Here is a 26,140-nt window from a genome sequence, read left to right as displayed (position 1 = left end):
TTAGTTCTCCAGGTCGTGCTCTGCGCTCGAGACCAAACAAACGGTGCTCTCGAGACACCACGGGCGCTTCCGCCTTCTCTTTCTCATCTCTCTCTCTCTCTCTCTCCGACTAATAATTAAATCTCTCATCCAATCCTTGCTCCTTTTTTCTAAGATCTTTTACTTTTTTCCTATTTGATATCTATTCTTCCCTCGACTCTGTTCGGAAATGGCAACTGCGAGGCGCCGAACCTTGCTCAAGGTCATAGTACTTGGCGATAGTGGGTAAATTCTCTCATTGCTCTTCTAATTTCTTTTTCCTCTGGGGATTTTGGTCTCTGGTTCCGATCTAGCTCAGATCTCGTCGACTAGTAGGTTTTTGAGATGTATTGGACCGTGCTCTTTTGATCTGTTAACTATTTTGAAATAAAATTTATTTTGTGTTTTGATCTGCAGAGTCGGGAAGACATCGTTGATGAACCAGTATCCTTTTTGGGGATTAATTAGTACTCTTTTTATCTAATCAATTATTTTCTTAACGCTTTGGATATTAGCTTGATCACATTGACTGGAGGTCTGCCTTGGTCAGCTAGGGTTTCACGTTTCCTTGTTTTAACTGTAACAGCACCAAATTGACGGCCATTTTGGTTCCTTGCATTATTGAAAGTTAGCTTAGTATCTCTGGTAGTATATGAAAATATATATCACTGAACACTTGGATCAGTCAGCTATATATCTTTTATCATAAATGTGTCTGTCAATTGGGATATATTTTTCATCAATGTGCTGTGCTATGTTTTTCTTATTGTAAATCTGAGAAGAGAACATAATTTTTGCTAATAGTTGAATTTTCTGATTGGTAAACATAGTTTGTATAGTAAGGAATGCCTTATATAATGGTTTCTCTTAATGATTGGATTAAAGATATGTGCATAAGAAATTTAGTCAACAGTACAAGGCCACCATAGGTGCTGATTTCATGACTAAGGAGATCCTGGTCGAAGACAGACTTGTTACACTCCAAGTATGCTATCATCTTTATTTTTTTTTATTACAAACTTTACAGCCATGATTGATATTATACAAAGAATCAAAGAAAGCAAACAGTTAATTTATGTCTATTTTTCTATACAATTTTTCACACTCTTAAACAGAAGTAAACTTCCCTCGGTTTCTTTTGGCTTGAAATTTAAGGCAAAATTTGTATGAAACTATGAACTGACCTGTACATACCCGAGTTGTATTTGGTACAATTAGGATTGAATCCAACAGCCCCTTATTTCTTGAGCAATGCATGAAAATGCTTCTTAAAGTTATCAATGGTTCCTGTCTTTGGTTTTTCTACCTTGAAACTTCCAATGTGGTCCCAACCACCTTTCTCTAGTTTAAAAGCTTAAAATCCTTGGGCACAGATGTGAAACGGGTGATTCTAACACTGAAATATTATCTCCACTGAAAAGAATCATTCCATGTCATTGCTGACTTGAAATTTATCCATTTTAAATGAAAGATTAATATTGTAAAAATCAGAATGATACATATTCAATCACAATGTTTAGGTTAAAAGTTGAAACTGAAAGACTTTATTGAAGGAGGAACCAAAAAGGGAGGATGGTTCCTTTAGGGTCTATTTGTAGCTCACACAGTCTACATTTAGCCCCGAGGTGCTAAGCCACCCCCATGATTTTGAAATTTTTAATCACTTAGGTTGAAATTTTATTGAATTTCCATTTCCTTAAAGTTTTTATATAGTTCGTCCCCCCTCATAAAATACTAAATGTGTGCTTGTAGTATAGTGGTTAAGACTATATTTTGTGCTTGGGAGGTCTTGAGTTCAAATCCCACTAACCACAAATTAATAATTATGTATTTTAAGTTTCAGGCCCCCCTAACTAAATTTTCTAGTTCCGCCCCTGAGCACACAGGAACATGCACGTACATGTTATGCTATGAGTTATGCGGTAAATCAGTATTTATTATGACAACAAGACTAAGATTTTTCAATTTATCTACCTTTTTAAATAGGTATGGGATACGGCTGGGCAAGAGAGGTTTCAAAGCCTAGGTGTGGCCTTCTATAGAGGGGCTGACTGTTGTGTCTTAGTTTATGATGTCAATGTCAAGAAGTCTTTTGACACACTTGACAACTGGCGTGAAGAATTTCTTAACCAGGTCTGGTAGATTCTTCTTTTTGTTTAATTTTTTTTTTTTCTGAAGTTTCGTGATTACTGTTGCGTTTTTATAAGAAATTCAGTTGAGATGATGAAAATGGAAAGTCAGAGAAATAGAAAAGAAAAAGCTCCTTGTAGTAAAGGTACCAGCATGACCAGCTTGTAATTTTACTGGGCACAGAACCAAATCTATACTGATTGTTTGTACTGAGGATAACCCTTTTGTTTGGGAAGGGTTCATTTCTAGTCAGGTCAATAAAGAGAAGTGGTATTTAATTGTAAATTAACTTCAATGTCCAGCAGTATTGGATGAATAAGTGTTTCAATTCCTGTTTCTATACGGCCCATTATTTTTTTTAAGTGCAGAGCTGTACCTTAACTCTTATGTGCTGGTTTTATTATCTATATTTTACTTCTTGGGTTTGTCATTTTATTTTATCTGATGCTCAAACATCAAGAACAGGCCAATGAGCACCTAAAAAAAAAAGAACCTAAACTGATGAAGTACCGTAATCAATACCATCCTGATTGTATCACCCATTTTGAAATTATTGCCCAAATATAATTTCTCGGTTTGCATGTATTTTCCATGGTAATATTTTACACACTTATTTGTTGTATGTATGAAAAAGTGACATAGAACCAGAAGCTTTCATTTCTTCTTGAAAGCTTACCCACGGGGGTTAATATGATTGTTTTGGACTTTGGCTTAATTGAAATTGTAATTTTCTATTTTCAGGCTAGCCCATCAGATCCTAAAAATTTCCCCTTCATTTTACTCGGTAATAAGATTGATATAGATGGTGGCAACAGCAGATCTGTAAGACTTCCTATAAATTATTTTTTCACAGACTGATAGTTTAAAGGGTCGAATACCTTCTAACCACCCCGTGCTTCTATATGTGATGGCAAGTGCACTTGTTCTTGGTATAGTTGATGGTGCTGTTGTCTTGAAATGAAAAACATCCCTATGTCTAATATACTATTTTTATTATAACTCTGAATTTTTTTTACTTGTTGTGTTCCTATTTTCTGGTTGACTCTTTTATTTTCCGATGTGTTATTTTGGTTTCTGATGTGGTTTTCTACATGGAGCACATATGAGGCAATTATTATTGAAAATTACTTCAGTCAGATTGACCAAGTAAAAAAATGATATCAGGTATCTGAGAAGAGTGCGCAAGATTGGTGTGCTGCTAATGGAAATATTCCTTATTTTGAAACTTCGGCGAAGGAGGACTACAATGTCGATGCTGCTTTTCTCTCTGTTGCCAAACTCGCACTAGACCATGAGCGCAACCAGGACATGTTAGTTTAAGCAAGCATTTCTTTACCAGCCTGGTACCAACATTTGAGCAGGGCTACGGTACTATGCATAGCATAGATCCCGTAATACTGATCAATATTTTTGTTTTCAAAGTTCAAATAGTCGATCTGAACTGTTCAACATGATTTTCATGTGCAAATGTACTTGTACACTAAATTTTGCATTTTTTAGAATGTTTTTACTATTTTTTTAGATAGGTAGAAAATCACTACTTTTCAATGGTCTAGAATCTTCAGATCAAGTGAATTTCCACCTGTCTAAAAAATAGTAAAAGAATTCTAAAAATATAAAGTTTGATCTACAATAACATTTTCATATGGAGATCATGTTGAACATTTCAGATCAATTGTTTGGACTTTAAAAATGGAGATATTGATCCATAGCACGGGCCAATCTGCGGTATGCACTACCATAGCCTCACTCCCAACATTTACCTCCATTTTTTGTGCCTTCTTTTTTAAAACTTTTATAACTTAAAATTTATATCTTAAATGTCAAAATAAAACCGTTGGATATGATCTATATCATATTTCTCTATACACACATAAAAGATCATGGCATTTCAACTTTGTTTTCATTGTTATCAAGAGCTTGCAAAATGGCACTGATGTGGACAATTTCTGGACTTAGATTTTTCAACTTATTGATCCATATATAAACAAACTTGAAAAGTGTTAATTTTTTATGTACATGTAGAGAAAATCATATAGATCATATCTAACAGTTTTATTTTGACATATAAGTTTTAGAATTTTTGTTATTATAAAATTAAAAAGTGGAGGCACAAAAAATGGAGGCATTTGAACCCGCCTCATCCTTGATATGTATTATCTGGATGTACTGGCAGGGGTGCATGAGTATGTACCTCTACTGGTGCATGAGTACTGGCAGGGGTACATGTTATATATTAGAATACTGCCAGGATTTTTTCTCCCTCAGTAAAGTAAAAGCATTTGGATGCCTTTTGTTCAAATTTTTCTCTCTGGTTTCAGATACTTCCAGACCCTTCCAGAAGCTACCTCAACAGAGCCTACTGAACAAAGAGGAGGATGCGCCTGTTAGTAAATTTGTTGGCACATTGATTTCACCTTGCCAACGTTCTATTGATTCTTCATGTGATATATTCTTTCTTTCTTTGATTTGTATTTTTATTGAAATCATGCATGCACAATGATGGGCATATTTTTGCTGTCCATTTTCGCCCTTTTGTACTTTAATTTTATTCATCGCCCTTGTAATGATATTTTTTGGCATCCAGATGAATTCTGGTTGTAGAAATGAAGGCTTCAGTGATCCTCATCTTAGAAATGAGTCTAATTTTGTCGACTCTTTATAAGTTTGGTGATGGTGAATTTTATTATTGTTTGTCATTTGAATCTCTGTTTTCTTTGTCTTGCTCTTTTGTTGCATAAGCTTCAGTCTGTGTCACTCTGTTTGCTTCAGTCTGTGCTCTCTGTTTCTTACGTAATATTTAAAACATTACCTTTCTTAATATAGATGATGCTAATGCCAAATTACATTTTTTTTTTTTTATGAAATTCGGGTTATTTATACTGAGCTCTTTTAATATGAAATGGCTCTGTTTTGTTAGATGATTATATCTGATGCTTGTTTGAAAATTAAATGGATGTGCCCTTGTCCCGAACTTCCAAGCTTGGTATGAGACTTGTAGCTTGGTTTTGCCAGATAATTGTGCATGTTAAATGGATTGTTCAAATATTAATAGCGGGATCCAATGCCCACCTTTCTTTTGTGTCATTATGCTAATGCTAGTGTAATTTTGGTAATTTGAAAATTCTAAAAAATGGAAACTGTCATCTCGTCAAGTCCAAAATCATTGATATTTTGGCTTATAAAAAACGAACTGTAAATTTGACGAATTTTGATGTATATGCACCAGTCTTGATGTATGTGCACCAGTTTGGAATTTAAAATTTTCAATTACTTGCGAAAAAAAATTATGGGCATGGTGGTTTTGTTCTTGCTTCTTCATATACTGTGCCCAAAATATGTACTGATTTTCTTATAATAGCAACAGATGGATTCTTTCACCTTTGACAAATTAGAAATAAAATGTAAGATGGAATTTCCATTTGAATCAAACTTAAATTAGACAGATGATAACAACAGCACACCAAAATTTGTATTTAGCTGCTTCTTAGTAAAAAAAAATGTACCTATAAACCCCTTTCTGTGAATTCAGATTGGTAGGTACAAGTCACAATATCCAGAACTGAGATGCATGAATCGTTGTGAAAACGACATATGCAATAGAGACCTTCCTATCTGGTGGGGAGAAACTACTCTGATGTTTCTTTCAGTTTTTACTATTCTATGTTTCGTTACGAGGAGACTTTAGATTCGTGAATCGTCAAAGTGCTAAACTAAAAAGCATGAATGGATGTTACCCATGATAGGAATTGTATTACAACATGTGCGTCTGTCTTGTATTGTATGCTTTGTTTAATGCTCTTCTATCTCAGGACTTGACTAGAATTTTTTATTCAAGTATTGAAACTTGAAAACCAATTTTATGTACCGTTGTCCCGTTGAGGTTTCTACATTCTAGAAAACACAATTAGCGTAGATTCTGTGTGGTATTTCCTGTATAGTACATAATAAACAAGTCAGTGTCATTTCAACCTATATAACACAAACTCTAAAACCTATCAAATCGACTTCAAACGGTGAATCCAAACCGTTCAAACCGATCTACTTCATTAGTTGTGCCTTGTGCGTTTACATGCAAAATTTATAACATTTCGAATTTATGTAGTATTAAGTCAAGCAGTCAAATGTATGAGTTTTTAAATTAATTTTAATACTTTAATTTTTCAATATTTTTGCCGGTTGATCTGATACTAAAATAACTCAAAAATATAAAAAATTTGTATGTAAACACATCACTCATAATGTAAATCGGTTTGAACGGTTTGGATTAGTCGTTCGAAGTCGATTTGATAGGTTTTAGAGTTGGCATTATATAGGTTGAAATGACACTGATGTTATATTAGCCAAACTCATCATTGATTATTTACTATGATTTGAAAGAAGTATTGAACATGCCTAATGATATTGCAGCTTGTATATGCCACAGAAGATCCTGACGCCATATTTCCTGGTAGGTTCCAAATGGAGTTATCGAATCAGACATTTGACATTTTTGATTTCCATTATATCCCACCTAGCTTTACCCTTACTAAGTTGTTGGCTTATCACCAGTGGCCTAATATGTTGGCAGGTGTTGTTTAATTTGAACCGGATGTTGTTAAAATTTTAGATTTTATGTAAAAATCCACAATAACTTTTACATCCGAATACAAGTCAAATGGTATTAGACCGAGGAGACAAGCTTCCCAGAAAGAGGTACCAGAAATAGAGAGCAGCAGCAGGGCCCATTAGAGGAGTACAAAAAGGTCTTTTCTTACCCTCAACAGCATGCCATTTTATTTATCCTCACAAGAGGGGGAAGACTGGAAGCTTCCCTTGTCATTTTGGTACCAATGATTTCGTGGAGGAGGCAATGCTCTTTTGACAATCACAGATTTCGGTTCCTGGAATCATCTTGTCAATTCAATTAAGATATATCAAATTAAGATTTCGGTTTGCATGCGAAACTACTGATGCATGCATGTCCCACACTACAAAAAGAAAAAAAGAAGAAGAAAAGTATTTGTGTTTTCCATGTCACTGAAAATAACAGTCAAGAATATTCTTCAAATGTTCAAGTTCTTCAATTTTAGAAGGTGAAACGGGGAAGTATTAGAAACATGATAGCAACAGGTACAGAGTATTATTATTACTTCATAACAGTCAAGTAATTATAAATGATATATCCACATCATGGTCCCAGCAGCCAACAATTATATATCACGTGCGTTTATATAAGTATGTTTTAGAGAATCTATTCCTAGAATTATCGATGTCACTTATTAGTATATTTAAATGTTGATATAAGAGAATAATTTCAATTAACTAAACCACATGACTAAAAAGATGCACATGCACTACTAGTAATTATAGAGGAAGTAATCAAAACCAATACGGACGTCAACTATATATTATTATATAATTAATAAAGTGTTTCAATCTATACATCTCCTGCATTTAATTTTTTGGTTCAGCTAACTAGAGGGCCTCCTGATAGCTCCAAATATGCAGAAACTGCTTAGAAATTTAACAACAAGGAATAAATGAATGCACCAAATTATGTGATTGTGATTTGTGATCCAATACACATGTTCACACTTCACACTATACTGTTCCATGTAGTTGACCCAATTTCAATTTCCATTGACCAAGTCTTTTGGTCGTTGTTGTTGAATAAAAGAAGTAAATAAAGACAATAAAAAGTTCTAAACAATACGTAAGAATAATAAAAAAAAATTGAATTCAAAATAACTGTTACTTAGATGATAACCTTAAAAAAAGACTAATGATAATTTTTTTAATTCAAGCTTTTTGTAAGCGTCAGAAATAGAGATATGCACTGTTTATGTTTATCTTAGGAAACCGATCAAATAGAAGACTGACATTTATTTTAAATAAACTACATATTTTTTATTTTTTAATAAAGAATAAATGTGTACTTTATAAATTCAAAATAAATTTAAAATAAGTTTTAATATAAAATACTTCGTTAGCATTTGCAGCACATAATATGTCTGGGAAAAAACTGCACATTTTAGGTTTAACATTCCCTTCAAAATTGAGGACAATTCTCTTTGTAATGTCAATAAGCATAATAAAATTGTACAATTATTGCAAATAACTACTTTGATTAAATGGGATGAAACAACAATGGCAAATTGACGAGCAATTGAAGTACTCAATAGAACAATGCAAGATATAATTGATCTATTTTTTCAATAAAAATATATCATTTTGCATGAGAATCTTTATTTTCTTATAATATGTTTCCGTTACAACACACAAACACAATATTAGGATGTATAATATTATAAATTTTAGAGGGAGAATATGTAATTATGAATTTTGAAGTTTTTGAGGTATACTTGAAATTTCCATTTTGGAAGGAAGTAGCTAGCGAACTCTACCGATTTCATCGAAACCATCAATAGGTCAGATTGAAATAGGTACAAACGATACCATCTCAAGTCAATAGGCCTATATAAACCTACATCAAAAGTTAAAAAAACAACCAAAAACGGGAAGCTTCTAACGGTGTCCAGAAATGGGGTTTTTTTCATAAATCATAATTAATAAAACGTTTTTTACGGAACCGATATGATTGATTTTTTTTTTCAAAAATCATAAGGACCGTGGGGTTCCCACGGTCTCAAATTTTTTTTTTTTTTTTTTTTAAAAAATAGATTTTTTTTCCAGACCGTGGGTTCCCACGGTCTCATTTTTTTTTATAAAACATAATTTTTTTAAATTTTTTGTATTAAAATATTAGAAATGTTGAATATATTTATTTAAAAATAGATGAAATATAATATAATTTGATTTATTAGAAAGACTGCAATAAATAATCCGGATCAATATTTTTCAGGTTGGATTTTTCGCGGCTGTAAGAAAAATTAATATATTTCTTTATGTGTTATTAGAAAAAAATAAAAATGCTTAGATTCTGAGTTATTGATCCCGGTTCAAAAGTCACTTCTAGGTAATCCAGAAAATATTATGATTCTTCTAGTACATTTAATTTATGAAAAGTTGTATCTATTTTTGAAAAAAACAAAAACTTTTAAGTCATTTAATGATTGTTATTCAAAAAGAAATCTCAAAATAGATATAACTTTTTATAAATTAAATGTCCTAGAAGGATCACAATATTTTTTGGATTACCTAGAAGTTACTTTTGAACCGGGATCAATAACTCAGAATCTAAATATTTTTATTTTTTTTCTAATAACACATAAAGAAATATATTAATTTTTCTTACAGCCGTGAAAAATCCGACCTGAAAAATATTTATCCGGGTTATTTATTGCAGTCTTTCTAATAAATCAAATTATATTATATTTCATCTATTTTCAAAGAAATATATTCAACATTTCTAATATTTTAATACAAAAAATTAAAAAAATTTTTGTTTTATAAAAAAAAAAAAATGAGACCGTGGGAACTCACGGTCTGGAAAAAAAATCTATTTTTTTAAAAAAAAAAGAAAAAAAAAGTTGAGACCGTGAGAACCCCACGGTCCTTATGGTTTTTGAAAAAAAAAATCAATCATATTGGTTCCGTAAAAAACGTTTTATTAATTATGGTTTATGAAAAAAATCCCCAGAAATGAGTACGTGGGTATTGGCGTATTGCGAAGTGTTGAAACTTGAAAGTTATCAGGAGACCTAAAAAAGTTTGAAATGGATAAAGAAAGTGACAACAACATTAATAACAGTAACAAAATTTTAAAAAAGCAAAAGGGAAAGAAAACGAACGTCGAAGTTTCAATTCTCTGGTCTTATTAGGCACGAGCTAAATAAATGTGCCATGAATTCGTGCGGTACCGGTACCTTTCGCTCGCTCATTTTTTAAGTCCCGGCTTCCTGGAAAGTAGATTATTCTTGGTTGATCTTGAGAAACAAAATAAAATCAATTTAATAATTAAAAGAATATTGTCATCGAATCTATAGATGACTCAGGATTAATTTAAATTTGAATACATGCGCAAATGGCCCACACAGAATCTAGTTGCTCGATTCCTCGATACCTCGAGTCCATATCCGAGGTAACATAATATTGATATCTAAATCTGGACCGTCCGATTATAATACAGGTCAATTTGATTTGAGGTAGAATGCACAAAGTTCCTTTAGTATTCATACAGCTTTTGATCCGACAGATCGGATCTAAACAAAAATATTTTGTTACCTCAGATGATATACCTCGTAGGATCCGAACTCTCTACTCTCTTAGAATTTGAAAAATACTAGAGCTGCATGACCAATGGGCAACTCTTTTCTTGAGGGCTGCCATGTGCATTTGCGGTCCCAAGAATGAGACAGCCCATTGACCCTGCTCCCCCTGTTTTTTTTTAAAACAATTTTTTTTAAAATAGTTTGTTATCATTTTTTTATATATACCCTACGAAAATTTTTCTGGAATTGCCCTCGATTTTTTTTTTCCAGAGGATGTATATGAATGCTCCAATAATTATACACAGTTTTATTGTATGATCCATGCGTGATAAAAGAAATATAATTTTTTCCCACGTCATCAATTTGTGTCTTTCTGTTATAATGCATCTCTATCAATTTTTTTGTAAGTTATTTTTCTCATTTCTAAAGCACATGTATGTTGTACATGTATTTATCTAAGGCATCTCTTGTAAACATGTGAGGTTAGGACAAATGATAAGATAAGAGAGACGATATCTTCACTGAGAATGCGAAAAACAACGACAAACTTCGAAAGGTCATAAAACGGCGCTTGAGTGCCATATTTCAGCAAATGACCACTTTTTGGAAAGCTTGCGAGAAGATGCATGCATCGGTGATTGCTATGGGAAGAACCTAAAAACTTGAGTTGAAGTTTCCGATCAAGTTTTTCATTTCTAATTTTCGATGTAAGTAGCTTAGTAAATTGGTTATGTAATAAACTTGTAAAGTACTAATTTTTACTATTTTTTATGATTTATGAAGGATGACACAAAAAAACAAATAAAATAATACAATTTTTGTTTAAAAAAAGTGCGGCTGTAGGGCCAATGGGCAGTCCCATTCTTGGGGCCACCCATTGACCCATTGGCCCTGATATTTGTTGAAATTCTAATAAAAAGTGGTTTTTTTTGTTTTTTTTAATACGGTAACAATACAAATTTTGGGTAAATATAATATTACGAACTTTAGAAGCGGAAATATTTAATTTTGAAGTTTCGAGGGGTATACATAAAATTGCCTCAAATAAATATTTCAAACAAGCAATATGAATAATTGACATTGGCCGAGTTCAAAAGCAGCACATTCAATAAAATAACGCAAATTTAAAATAAAATTTATACCCAATCATTAGTTTAAAAAAACCAGTGATCAATAGTTCAATAAAATTGATAATCGATTAAGTGGTACGGTCTTTTATTTTTTATTATATAACGTACTTCTATTCTATTAATTTTTACACTTATAAATACTAACTTTTAAAATTAACTGAAATTAATGTATCGCATTTTTCCTTTAAATTTTTTATTTTTACAGAAGAAACGAAATCGTAGTGAAAAAAATGACATTTGAATCTTCGGGTTCAGATATTTTAAAATAACTCAAATTTTGAAAGTTTGAGTTGCTTTGAAGATATGAACTCTGATCTTCTTGTGATACACGTTGAGTTCTTTTACTCCAAATCTTCAATTCCTTCTCTCCCCCCATCTATACCCTTGGACAAACAATATTTCTCAAATGATATAGAAAATTGAAAGAAATAAAGATACAATTAATCAATTCTCTAAATGACATTTCAAAAATAAAATGACCAATTAGAAAATCGTGTGACATATACTTCTGGTAAATACATGTCTAAATAAATTTAAATTTCTACAGATAAATAAACATAAAAAGATGAATAGAATAAAAAAAGGTAGATTATTTGATTGGATGATTCATATTTAATCCAAAATTTTATCTTTTAATCACAGCTGTTGGCGAATCAGGACATCTACATGATTAATATAAGAATGAAGACTTACCTTTCTAAATTTCAAATACTTACAAATTTATCCATTTCATTGTCTTTTTTTATTAAAAACTTTTTAAATTTATTAAATACCTATTTTATTCTTTATTAAAAAATTTAGAATGTATAGTATGTTTACGAAAAATATATCTTTTTTTATTGGTTGGTTTAGCTTGACTTCTTCATTTCTTTTCTTTCAGTTCTTCTATGGAGGTAAATGAGTAATTTCTGTACTTTCGACGCATACGTAGTGTCATTAAGTATATGCTTACGTAAGCATAAGAAGTAGAGAAATGATTCATTTGCCCACAAAAACAGACCAATTAGAAGACTCACATTTTTCTTAAACAATTTACATATATATTTTCTTTAACAAAGGATAACATGTGTACTTTATAAATTTAAAATGTTTTTAATAAAAAAAACAATAAGATGAATAAATTTGTGACTTTTGGAAATTTAGAGGATAAATATGATATTATGAACTTTAAAAAGAGAAATATGTAATTTTAAAGTTTAGGAGGGTCCCCACCCCAAAGATAAAAAAAAGGATTCTTGGCCTCCTAATTAATTATCAATATGTTGTTTTTTTACCTTCGAACCATGTTTAATTGTAGTGTAATTTCGTTGATTAATCAATTTTTTCCATGCATAATAAACAAACTAATTAGGTCGTTATTACTAATTTTTGATGAATTACACACTGGAATCTTATATCAAACTTTTTTTTGAGTAAAAGTTGGAGGTCAAGCCACTCAACTATTTAATACCTTTGTTATTATAACAAAGAATTTTTTCCATCTAGGTTTCGAATCTATGACCTCTCACATATAAACCATGTACATCTTTGTTATTATAACAAAGGATTTTCTCCATTTAAGTTTCGAACCCATGACCTCTCACATAAAGACCATGTGCATTTGTCACTAGACCAAATACTAGTTCTCAATCTTATATCAAACTTGATTGTTGGTAATTCTAACTAGATCTATTAATAACTCAGTGAAGTTGTTTAATCCTAGGGTTTATGTATTGATCTTACACATTATATGATATAATTTGAAATTGATATGTCGATAACATAAAAGATGCCGATAGAAAAGAAAAGACGAGAGAAAAATTCTGTGGTCTCGTGTTGGCACTAGAACTTGGCTTAGTGCGTCACATCCATATATTTTTTTCCACAGCAGCCAACAATTACCATGTGATTATTATGCTTGTGTTAACCGCCACCTCCTTCATGTATATTAAGTTATAATCATCATGGATATACAATTTGAAAATTATTTGCCGATTTTCAAAATTATTATTTTAATATAATACTAGAGTGAGGCTATGGTTATATGCATATTACAAAGCAGTTCGTACTATGAGCTTATATTTTCATTTTGAATATTCAAATAGTTTACTTAAACAGTTCAATATAATCTTTATATGAACTCGTGCTTACAAATCAAATTTTACATTTTTATAATTCTTTTACTATTTTTTAAAATATGTAGTGTATTACTTGATTTAAAATTTTTATACTAGCTGAAAGTAGTGATTTTAAACCTATCTAATAATATACTAAAAAAATTCTAAAAAATATAAAATTTGGTCTCCAAATACAATTCATATGTAGATAATGTTTAATTGTTTGAATCAAATGTTTGAATTTTACAAATAGTTATATGGATATGTAACATGGGTTGATCCATATTACTCTAGCGTCATAATACAATCATAATTTCAAAATAGTTTGATTTTCTATAATATAAATATTATATCAAAATTCAAATACTTTGATTCACTTCTAAGCAAATGCACAAAGTCTTTTTTTTTTCTTTTTTGAAATGCAACAAAGTCAATTTTCAAATCTTCGGAATAAAACTAAAGTAAAAATTAAAATAATTTCAAGCATCATGAAAGTCACGGACATATGCAATAATTAGGGCCGGGGGGAAAAAAAAAATCCAATCTCAAATATGCAGCAAGAAACATACACATAATATTTTTTTTCATCCTATTTTAAAACCAAGGGAATTTTTTTAATTTTTTTGTGGTCCAATTTGAATGAAACATACTACAACTATTAGAATGATAAACCATCATCTAATGAATACTTTATTCTCTTTGCAATAAGAAACATATATTTTAAAGAATTTGCCTCAATCTCTAAAAACATACATTTTAAAAATAGAATTAATCACATAATAATATTCTCTAATTTAAAAAGTATTTCGCGTTTTGCATAAAAAGGGCAAATTTGTAATTTTCACATGGATATTGGGACGAGACAAAATTGGTATCACTTTCCGTATTGCGGACGGGTCCAGATTTTTTAAAAGCAACTAAAATTTTGAGTTTGGATCCGGACCATCTGATCAGAATAAGAGCCAATCTGGTCCAAAGTCGATTTCACGGAATTTCTTTAATATTCGTGTCAGAAAAGATCTAACGGTCCAGATCCAAACTCAAAATCTGAGTTACTTTAGGGGAACAGAATTCATCGAGGACATGGTACAAATTAATTTAGCGCTTGCCGTACAATCGCAATGCAGAAATCGATACAAACCATTTCGGCCGACGAGGCTGTTATTTTATTCCTTTAGTCGTGGGACCCACTATTTTGACTTCTTCTAGATCCGTTGTTGCGCACTCCATTCGTTAAAGAAGCTGCGGTCAGCACAAATCCATGAAAACGTTCCATATACCCGCCACACGATATGCCATAAAGAGAGAAACTACAAAATACCTTGCTCGAGGAAAAATTCACGTAACCAATCTTACAAACTCAATTTTTTTTTTTTTTTGAAATTGAGTTTGTACGATTGTTTACGTGAATTTTTCCTCGGACAAGATATTTTTGTAGTTTGTACAAACTCGAATTCAAAGGCGAAAAACAGAGAGGAGATATTTGAGTAGTTTCTAAGTTTACTAAGTTCTTCCATGAATTCAATTTTTTTTTTTGAATTGTTTTTAAATAACGAATAAAAACTTTTCTACTTCATGAGTGATGTATTTACATATAAATTTTTTAAAATTAAGTAGTCAAAAGGCGTCTAAAAAATAAATATACTAAAATTAATTTATAAAACTTTTAATTTTAATCACTTGACTTTATACTAAATTAATTTGAAATTTGAAATTTTTTACATATAAATGCATCACTCGTAAGGTAGAAATATTTCAACAATTTGAATTCGTTGTCTGAAAACAATTTGACATGTTTATAAAGAAACTCGGTAAACTTTAAAACACCCTAGTTCTACTCGAGATATCGAGATAATTTGCCGTGAGAACTGAGAAACTGATAAAATAAAACTAGGTTGATTTTTCTTTTTACAGGAAAGTCCAACTATGTAACATGAAGGAAAAAAATTGTCCTTGTTGGATCATGTGCGTTTAAAATATAACACATAATTGGGGGAAAAAATTGTCCTTGTTGGATCATCACGTAACAAAGTCAAAGGAGATGAGAGGACTTGGCATAAAAAACCTGTACATTTTCAACCAGACCCTTGTAGCAAAAATGATGTAGAGATGAGTACAAATACAAGTACCATATTAATTAATTAGATGCATATAATCAAATTGATACAATTGGCAGTCAGACCATGGAACTGACGCATACAACTGCTTTTTGGAAAAACATGAAACCAATTGCATCCTTCTTTAGTATCTTGATTTGTTGTAAATTGGGGAAAGTAACACACATACAGTTCTGGAATGATAGGTGGATACAAGGACCACTGGGAGAAAGGGAACCAACTCCGCTGCTTTCTAAATAGGAGAGCAGGATTCTGTTATTCTAAATCGAACCGTTCATATGTGTTGAGATCCGTGCATGAAAAAAAATCAACTGTTTAATTTTGAATAACAGAGTCTTGCTCTCTTATTTGAAGAGCAGCGGAGTCAGATCCGAGAGAAAGATATCCGGTATTGTATGACAATCACTCACAAAGGATATGTCAGTATGACGGGTAAATGGGGCGTGTAACTGGAATTTTGGTTTGGAAAACAATGTTTCAGAGGAAGTGCAAGTTGAAGAACAAATGCTGAGGGCGGAGTTAAGAAAATATGATATTTTATCAGATGAACAAGAGGATGAGATTTGTTGAAAATGGAACAAGGTAAATTCTCTTGCAAGTCCTTTTACAGGGCAATAGTAGGAGGACCAGGGCAATAGTAGGAGGGCCATATATACAAGTGGACATATCTAGGCCGTGGGAAATCAAAGCATCAACAAGAGTTCAGGTTTTTATATGGCTGATGCTACAGAATAAAATACTGACAATACAAAATTTGAGAAAAAGGGGATAGGAGATGCCAAGTCGATGCTGTCTGTGCTACAAGCACGAAGAAACAATAAAACATATGTTTGTGCATTGCCAATACACAGTGCAGGTAAGTCACTGTTTGGGCATAATGATGCTTGTACTGGCAGGTTGACTGCTAAGTACAAATAGACCATACTGAGAGGCTCTGAACAGCTACCCAGAAAAATGCAAATGGTCATGTACTTTGTAATATGGAGAAAAAGATGTGCGAGAATATTTAGAGAGGAAGAAAAAATACCAACAATCCTAGCAATAAAGATATTACGAAAGAATATAGAAGCTGGTTTAATGTACGTTAGGGAATGCAATACCTCTTGTATTCTTTCTAATTTTATTTTTTACTTTAATTTATTTTTCTTTTAATTTTCAAACTTGTAAATATTCTTTGTAAAAATTGACAATTCTGATCTCTTGATTAATGAAATTTGAAGACGCGATTTTCACATTAATTGTTTAAAACAAAATACACATGATATTTTGTAGAGTTAGACTTTCAAGTTATGATAGTCACATACACATTGAAAATCAATTATATAAATTTTTTATAATGAGTATAAGAATCAATTTTAGGGTAGTCATAACATTTTATTTTAAATTATATAAAAAATTACACAAAAATATTTAAATTTTATAAATAAATAGTAATTAATTGATCTCCATTTACTCTATGCAGATTCATCTTTGATAACATCACTTTACATTTTGTCTATGATAGCATCACTTTACATTTTTATGAATTGACTGATCAAGACCGTGAATAGAAATTCTCAAAATAAAACAAAGGAAAACAAAATCATGAATAGCAAACACAGTCCATAAATTGTAATTATATCAGCCTGTCGATCGAGCAATTAGTCCAATAGGCACTACCGCACTAACCCACTGGTAGGAAATGCCGCCATGTCACGTGGCAATTAGATAATTCTCCAATTAAGCGGGACCGATGATCCCCAAATCAGGCACACACTTGGCACCATACGAAGGCTATTCTGTCATGCGGACCCACACGACAGATTGACACCTGGAAGGTTCCATCTCTAGCGTGCTGGACTAATTCAGCGGAGCTTGCATATACTGAAGGATTTCATAATGCGTTAAGATGGTAAAATTAAAATTTTAACTTTTTTATAAACATCTACGGATCTACTGTATTATACTAATTAAATTAAATTAATAATCATCTATTCTTTTACAAACATCTACGGCTTTAAAGCAATTCATATATATGTATTAATAATCATCTACTCATTCATTCATCATAGATTTATTTACAAAAGAAGATTTAGATATAACTCTACCAAATGTCAATTTGGTAAATAAAGACAAGTCGTATTATTTTTTAAATCTCTTGGATACCTTCATTTGTCAAAACGGCATCTTATAGACTTCAAAGTAGAAGCCCTCCACGGTATCCACTAAGAAATTAATTAGAAACTAAAGTTTTCTCTTGCTAGAGGGTACTATTTCAGTTGCTTCTTAATTCCTATTCTCTAATAGAAGATCTTGAGTTTAGGGTTTGTGATTTCTCAACACATGAGATATCAAAACAGGAAAAAGAGAGTATATGTGCACACTTTTAACTCTCTAAATCAAAACATATAACTTCTAGGTAGTGGAGACCTCTTTAAATAGCCTACATGCAATTATAGAGGTAGTTCCCACGTCCTAGAAGTTATATTTTCCTAAATCTTGCTAAAAAGCGGGTAGAACTTTTTATTTATTATTTTTTTTGGATATTAATAAAAATTTCGGCTTCTTACATATATAGAAATCATATGTCTTTGCTACAACTAGGGGTGTCAATGACACCCGTTTACCCTACCTGTATCGTATTCAATAAGACGGGTATGGGTAAGATTTTTTTCGTTAACTTATTGGTTATGGGTATGGATAAGAATTTTTTTTCGTTAGATAAATGGGTATGGGTACGGGTAAAGGTTATTTCGTACCCGTTGGGTAACGGATAATTATATAAAATAAATTATATCATAAGAAGAATATTATGCTAAACATTTTATTTTTTTTATTATTTAGTTAAGGAATTGAATTTGTTAGAAAAGATATTTGTGATTTTGATTTTTTTTTTGCTTAATAGAAAACTATTACTTAGAATTAATTGCATATTTATATTTTAATTTTATATTAGTAATTGTGATTGTGTATGTATGATATGATAAATTTTGATAGTTTATTTGAAAAATTAATAAAATTATTATATTTGCATTATTCGTTATTCGTCTATTACCGTTTCATTATCCGCTAATCTTAACAGGTATGAGTAGGGTAGGATAAGGCAAATTTTTAACGGGTATGGATAGGGTATGAATAAAGTCAATTCTTAGTGGATATGGATATGAAAATGGTTCCACCCTACCCGTATCGTACCCATTGACACCCCTAGCTACAACAACATTTATTAAATTGTATAGCAACCTCTAATAGGGACTGACAACTTCACATCTACTGTCATAATGACACAATCCAAATATTATCATAAGTCCAGTGTAATTAATTATTAAACTGTGTCATCATAATAATGACATCATTTCATCTAAACTTATATAATTTGTTTGTCTATCTCGTATTTTTAAATAGTAACACTAATATTTAGTTAGGGATTAAGAATCTGACATGACTGACGAAAACAAATAGAGCATGCACGGAACAATTGGAATTCAAATGGATAATCCGTTAATTAATTTCTTTGCTGTAAGCCTGTAAGGCTGTAACAGTAAAGTAATTAATTAATGATATCCCCTGATGTTCGGTAGACCAAGTCTATTTAATCAAAGAGATTTCTGATACATCAGTGTCAAATATATATAAGACAAGAATCTGTTGAAAGCGAATTAAAACTAGAGAAAATGAAAACAAATTAACATCAAAACTCAATCACGGCGCACACCTGTATAGTCTGTAGCCACGTACGTAGAACCTTCCATCCACCAGTCAGGAAACCTCACTCCCTGACACAATTACTCTTTTACCCCCATGAATTTAGTTACACTACTTGAATTCTTAATCAGTTTGCATATGTATATATACGATATTACCAGTGACACATCTACTACTACAAATATCAGCACACCAATGTTTCATCCCTGATCCATGGCAGCAACTCTGGGATCTCATCCATTTGATCACTACTTCAACAATTACATGGCCTCCTACAACCCACCGCATGGTCAAGGAAGTAGATCCGGGTCAGAGTCCGGATCCGCATCCGGTAACTACAGTATTCCTTTGGGCGATGCTCAGTCGGATAAACCTCCGCCATTTGATCTATCAGATTACATCTTGTTGGAACCGGGAGTGGGACCGACCAATTTCATCTCGCCACCATTGATGCAAGGTGGTCCTGTCGGTGCACCATTAATGCACGGGGGCATGAGTGCACCACAGATGGAGAGTGCCGTGTTTCAAGCTTTGCAAAACAGTGCTGGGATTAATGTACCAACAAGCAGTGGCGGCGCAAGGCGAGTGCACACCATTTATATTAAATTTTTATTGTTACTTATTGATAATTAAATTTTCAATAATGGATTTGTTACTTAGAAGTTAGAATAACAGTACTATTAATCGATGCCATTTGCTTATCAGAATTCATCAGTGGGATCTCATTTGCTTATATCAAAGTTTATCATTCGTGTCTATGTACAGTGTAGCGGCTGCGATGGAGAGGCCGAGAACTGAAAGGATTGCATTCAGGATGCAATCAGATATAGAGATAGTAGATGATGGTTATAAGTGGAGAAAATATGGAAAGAAGTCTGTGAAAAATAGCCCTAATCCAAGGTAAAGACATAGAATACCACCTAAAAGATTTTAATTAAAACAATGACGACAGTTACACACGGTTAAATATGTTTATTTGTTGTGCAATAAATAAGCAAGCATCTATATATGCATCAGGACAGGAAGATAACTAAATCTGTATGATCATGAAAATTGGTGATAGCAAAAATGAAATTAATTTACATTAGTATAAATGTACAAGCACAACCTATGCCTTAGCCTGAACAGTGCATGCTTTTCATATGGTATGTGCAGGAACTACTATCGATGCTCAACGGAGGGTTGCTCGGTGAAGAAAAGAGTTGAGAGAGACAAAGATGATCCGAGTTATGTGATAACCACTTACGAGGGAGTTCACAATCATGTGAGTCCGACCGTGGTCTACGACGCAAGACAAGATGCTGCTTCTGGCCGGTATTATGTTGCCGGAATGCATTTGCCACCAAGTTCATCACTAGGAAACTAATTAATGTAGCTGTAGTTGAGCCTTAGTATTTCTATTTCATGGCTAGGCTTTCTTCCTTTCTTTTTTTTTCCCTCTTTCATTTCTTCTCTTTTACCTTGTATCAAGGTAGCTTGAGCTAGCCAATTCTGTATATATATTATCAGCTTTTTCTTGACCCCGAGTTAAATAAAATCCGGAAATGCAATGCTTTTCCAACCATGGGTAAATTTATATAGTGTATATCATGTGATTCTTAGTATATATTTAAAATAATAATTGTCAAACTTTAAAAGAAGAAAAGTAAATTTTAATAATAGATTAAATTAAGTATCTTTCATATAATTCAGAAATATTGTATTATTGTTCATCAACTAATAAACTAAATGAGAAAAATATCCTTTTTTTAATAAAAAGAAATACAGAACTTTTGTCAAGTTTTAAATTTACCCATAAGATGTATAATTATGTACAGACTTGTGTAAAAATTCGTTCAATGAATGAACTAATACCAATATAAGCGGCGAACAGCACATGCATTAATTACCAAGCAGTCTGATGGCCATAATTGAATCAAATAAAATACGGACTTGTTGGATCTAATTAATTATAGACGTATCCAAGTACAACCATCTTCCTTTGCACAGTATTTCTCTTTTCCCCCAACTTGTACGTACGGTTTTGAAACATATGCCACGGTGCCACCTACTGTTCCTACAAATTTAATTTTTTTTAAAATTTAAATTAGCTATAACACATTAATATAAAATTCTTCATAAAAAAGAAATGAAAATTTTTAATTTCTGTATTTTTTTTATTTTTATTGAACTCTTTTGCTGGACTAGGCTTAATTAATTGTGTTATAAACTTTTTTTTGTTTGTTTTTGTTTTCTGAGTAATTAAAAGTTGGCTTTATGCTTATGTTCTACATACAAGTGCATACTATTTTCTTTCATATATTGCAACATTTGTTGTAACAAAAGTGTGTAACAAACAACAAATTTAGTGGATTAAAGCCACTAACCTTCAAAAAAAAAAATTAGTGGGAATATGTTGGTGGTGAGCTGTGATTTTTTAGATGAGTACAATTTTAGATCAAAATATATATAATGTAAATTTATTGTATAGTGGACTATTATGTAATTTGAAACTTTTAGATGACGTCACGTAATCAAGAGAACCTTTCATTGTCTGTACGTCATATATATTAAAATTTCAAAGTTACATTTATTTTTTCTGTGGAATTGAAAAGCTCATTTTTATACACCACACAATCTTTCATATTTACCTAGTTCATTAATTATTTCTTTATCGAAGCATGCTAAATTGAAAAAAGAACATTAATTGGAGATGCCTCCTTTAATTTCTCTCTCTTTTTTCCTCACTACAGCTGTAAACCACAATTAATCTCCAATAAGTGCCATCCTCTTTATACTAATCCCTTTCTCACGAAGAAATTAAAATACAGGGAGAAAGAGCTAGAGATAAATACAAGATATATAGAGCTTGAATAAACAAGTACAAGGGAGTGGTACGTAGTTCTAGAATTCTATTGGGAAAAGACGAGAAATATATGTTTGGAGAAGGTGGGAAAATTTTTTATTTGGCGAGGTTTGATATATATATAGTAAAACTTTTGCTCAAGGAAGCAGATAGGGAATGAGTTAGGAATTCACATCCTCTCAGGTCCGTAAAGTTGGGTACAAAGTACATTAATTTGATATTTCTGAATTTTTTGTTAAGTAAATATGAGAATTTTGGAGGCTATAACGATCAATATAATATATAAAATTTTTGAAGGAAACGTATATAATTTGGCCAACATCACTAATTTATTTGTTATTTGCATAGGAGAATCTAGCTAGCTTGAATACTGAACATGCATGAACATGGTCCATAGCACAAATCTATATATGTAATTGATTACCTCAGCTAATAAAACATCAATCTCAACCGAAGTTGCTGAGAACACGAGCCTTAGAAAGTTAATTACTTAGAAGTGCTTGATAGTGACTTAGTGGTTAATTCAGATAACAGCAAAGCATATCTATCTATAAGTGGAATATATGATGTGAGCCGAATTTTTTATTAATATCCAAATTTTATATTAAATTTAAAAAAATATCCGAATCGGTTGGTTTTTTTGAAATCTACCCATTCCGGAAATTTTTTTCCGGAATTAAACTCTATTTCCGGAAACTTGGTTCTAACTCCGGAAATTTTTTTTCCGGATTTAGGATTTTTTTTTTCTTGCTGAATCCGGAAATTTTTTTTCCGGAGTTAGGATTTTTGTTTTTTTGTTTTTTTTGAAAACAGAATTTTTTTTTATTTTTTTTATTTTTTGTATTAAAATATTAGAAATATTGAATATATTTCTTTGAAAATAGATAGAATACAATATAATTTGATTTATTAGAAAGACTGCAACAAATAACCCGGATCAATATTTTTCAGATCGGATTTTTCGCGGCTGTAAGAAAAATTAATATATTTCTTTATGTGTTATTGGAAAAAAAATAAAAATAATTAGATTCTGAGTTATTGATCCCGGTTCAAAAGTCACTTCTAGGTAATTCAGAAAATATTTTGATCCTTCTAGTACATTTAATTTATAAAAAGTTGTATCTATTTTTGAAAAAAATCAAAAACTTTAATTTATTTAATTATTATTTTTCAAAAAGAATTCTCAAAATAGATACAACTTTTTATAAATTAAATGTACTAGAAAGGTCACAATATTTTCTGGATTACCTAGAAGTGACTTTTGAACCGGGATCAATAACTCAGAATCTAATTATTTTTAATTTTTTCTAATAACACATAAAGAAATATATTAATTTTTCTTACAGCCGCGAAAAATCCGATCTGAAAAATATTGATCCGGATTATTTGTTGCAGTCTTTCTAATAAATCAAATTATATTGTATTCTATCTATTTTCAAAGAAATATATTCAATATTTCTAATATTTTAATACAAAAAAAAAAAAAAAAAAAAAAAATTCTGTTTTAAAAAAAAAAAAAAAATCCTAACTCCGAAAAAAAAATTTCCGGATTCAGGAAAAAAAAAAAATCCTAAATCCGGAAATTTTTTTTCCGGAGTTAGAACCAAGTTTCCGGAAATTTTTTTTCCGGAATGGATAGATTTCGAAAAAACCAACCGATTCGGATATTTTTTTAAATTTAATATAAAATTTGGATATTAATAAAAAATTTGGTGATGTGAGTGCATGTTATGGATAAGCTGGAGCGTATTTAAGCTCTATATATTAACGTAGCTTCTAGGATGCACCGTCTATCACCTCCTAATTAAGCAGAAATATTTTAAAAACATTCAAGTATATAGATGATCAGTTCACAGTTCACACTGTTAATAGTTTTTTGGTCCAAAATTTATCCGAATTTTGTAATGAATAATAAGAGGGGGTAATAATTTGTTATTTTATTATATATATAATTAGTTATATTAGAATTTATATCTCTTAATTGTAGATGTCTTGCTACCGTGATATTGATGATATTTCAGTCTAAATACTATTAACTCTAAAATATATCAAATCGGTTTCAAACAACAAATTCAAATTAATTGGTCAAACTAATCTGCAATCTGCTTCAGTAGTAATGCGTTTACATACAAAATTATAATTTTTTAAATTTATCTAATATCAAGTCAAGCGGACAAATATGAGAGTTCTTTAAGTTAATTTTAATGTATTTATTTATCATTATTTTTTTACTGCTTCACTTAGTACTAAAATAATTTGAAAAATATAGACTTTGCATGTATATACATCACTCATAAAATAGATCAGTCTGAACAATTTGGATTTATCGTTTGAAATATATCTGATAAGTTTTGTAGTTAATTGGTGGCACATATCTAGTGGTGGAGCTACAGTGATCCAGAATAGGCAGTTGCCTACCCCTGAATTTTGGAAAACTATATTGATTATATAGAATTGACTCATTTTCTATTCAAGATAAGAACCATTGCCTACTCCAGAGAAGATCTGTTGCCTACCCCTGTAAAAAAAACTCGCATCCATATTTCATTACTGGTGTCGATCCATTGTTTCAAAGAGAAAAGAACGAACAGAGAAGGTGATTCTGACCAAGTGGGACCATTGTTTAATTGGTTCAAATGAATGGTCGATCAGGCAGATTTATGGGCTTGACTTTTCTGAGCCTTAAAAAGAGAACATTGGAAAAACTATATATGTGACTGGAAAGAGGAATTTGAGTGGAGAAATTATGTGGCGTATCTAATAAGGTTCACTACTGTTAGAGCTCCATGGTAAATGGACAGGTTTCAAAAACTACTATAACACTCTTGAATGGGAGGCGTAGGTAAAAAAGGCTCATTATTAGATATAACCAAGTCAAATTTATCAAAGAAAAGTTAAATAAATAATAAATAGGAAAAAAAAATGTTTGCAAGAAAGTAAATGATATTAAATTAGAGGATTATCTAAGTGTAACTTCTTATGTTAAACATAATTTTTTGGAAAAATAATTTTATATAATTTTTCTATTTATGAGTATAAAAACAAGCTTGTTTAAAAAAAAAAAATCCGAGTTACTGATCCGATTTAGCCGATTTTTACTGATTCATCTGATTTCAATTTCATAATTAACTTACCAATTTCGATTCCAATTTTCAAAACTATAATTCTAGGCTTTTGACATTTAAGTCACAGTCTATGATCAGCTCTAGCGCTTTGTTGTAAATCCTATCTAGTATATTGTGTTTTTTCACACTCCTTTCTTCTTTCTAGTATTTCTTTTTCTCATAATTTAAAAAAGAAAACAATGGAGAAAAAAAATTGCGAGTTGCGGTTGTGCGGCTGTGTGAAGGCAAACTGTACAGAACTGGTAACGTTGTTTGTAGAATTTTTTCACCTACCCTTGATTGAAATCCTGACTACGTCACTGCACATACCACCGATGTTCCAGTAAAGAGACTCCTCTTACTGTGTATATTTTGATTTGGGGATACATCACTGAAACTTTTGTGGGAAAGTTCGACATAATTTAATTTGAATGAGATATTATTATTCACTTAAAAATAGTACAGACTATCTAACATTCATAGAGCTATTACTGTTTATATCAAATAAAAAAAAAGGAAAAAAAAAAAAGCGCTATCACACCAAACTAAACCCGTTCTTTTGGACCCATAAGACTAAAAATAAAACCGTTGAATTCAGTACCTCAAATTGAACACCAAATCTAGCCAGCATTTTCTAAACAAATAAGTCAATGTCAGAGCATAAGACATGAATTCTTTGTCTGCATTAAAAGATATAAACTGATGCTGCTTTCAACTAAAAAAGAAACACCTACGTGGCAGCACTGGCGGCGCTGTTTAAGGTACTAACATGGAACCTTCTACCAATTAGTAAGGAAGCTCACTCAGTACAACACAAAATTACCCTTTTGACCTTTCTCACCAAATCATCATTCATGAAACTA

The 26,140-nt window shown here is 31.3% G+C and overlaps 2 protein-coding genes across 2 annotated transcripts; both read left to right on the top strand.

Annotated features, from left to right (window-relative positions):
- LOC144547361 (ras-related protein Rab7-like) lies at positions 1-4,785 on the top strand. Its single transcript, XM_078295987.1, has 7 exons — positions 1-264; positions 436-462; positions 904-1,003; positions 2,005-2,151; positions 2,890-2,970; positions 3,313-3,458; positions 4,470-4,785. Exons 1-7 carry the CDS (start codon positions 209-211, stop codon positions 4,537-4,539), a joined length of 627 nt encoding a protein of 208 aa, XP_078152113.1. The 5' UTR covers positions 1-208; the 3' UTR covers positions 4,540-4,785.
- Positions 4,786-19,511: 14,726 nt separating this feature from the next.
- Positions 19,512-20,846, top strand: LOC144547460 (uncharacterized). Its single transcript, XM_078296112.1, has 3 exons — positions 19,512-19,909; positions 20,094-20,228; positions 20,484-20,846. Exons 1-3 carry the CDS (start codon positions 19,542-19,544, stop codon positions 20,692-20,694), a joined length of 714 nt encoding a protein of 237 aa, XP_078152238.1. The 5' UTR covers positions 19,512-19,541; the 3' UTR covers positions 20,695-20,846.
- Positions 20,847-26,140: the final 5,294 nt, after the last annotated feature.

Source organism: Carex rostrata, chromosome 31 (assembly GCF_964058835.1).
Source record: "Carex rostrata chromosome 31, lpCarRost1.2, whole genome shotgun sequence".
NCBI lineage: Eukaryota > Viridiplantae > Streptophyta > Magnoliopsida > Poales > Cyperaceae > Carex > Carex rostrata.
Note: the sequence above shows the minus strand (reverse complement) of the source record. Positions and strands in the feature narration are given on the sequence as shown.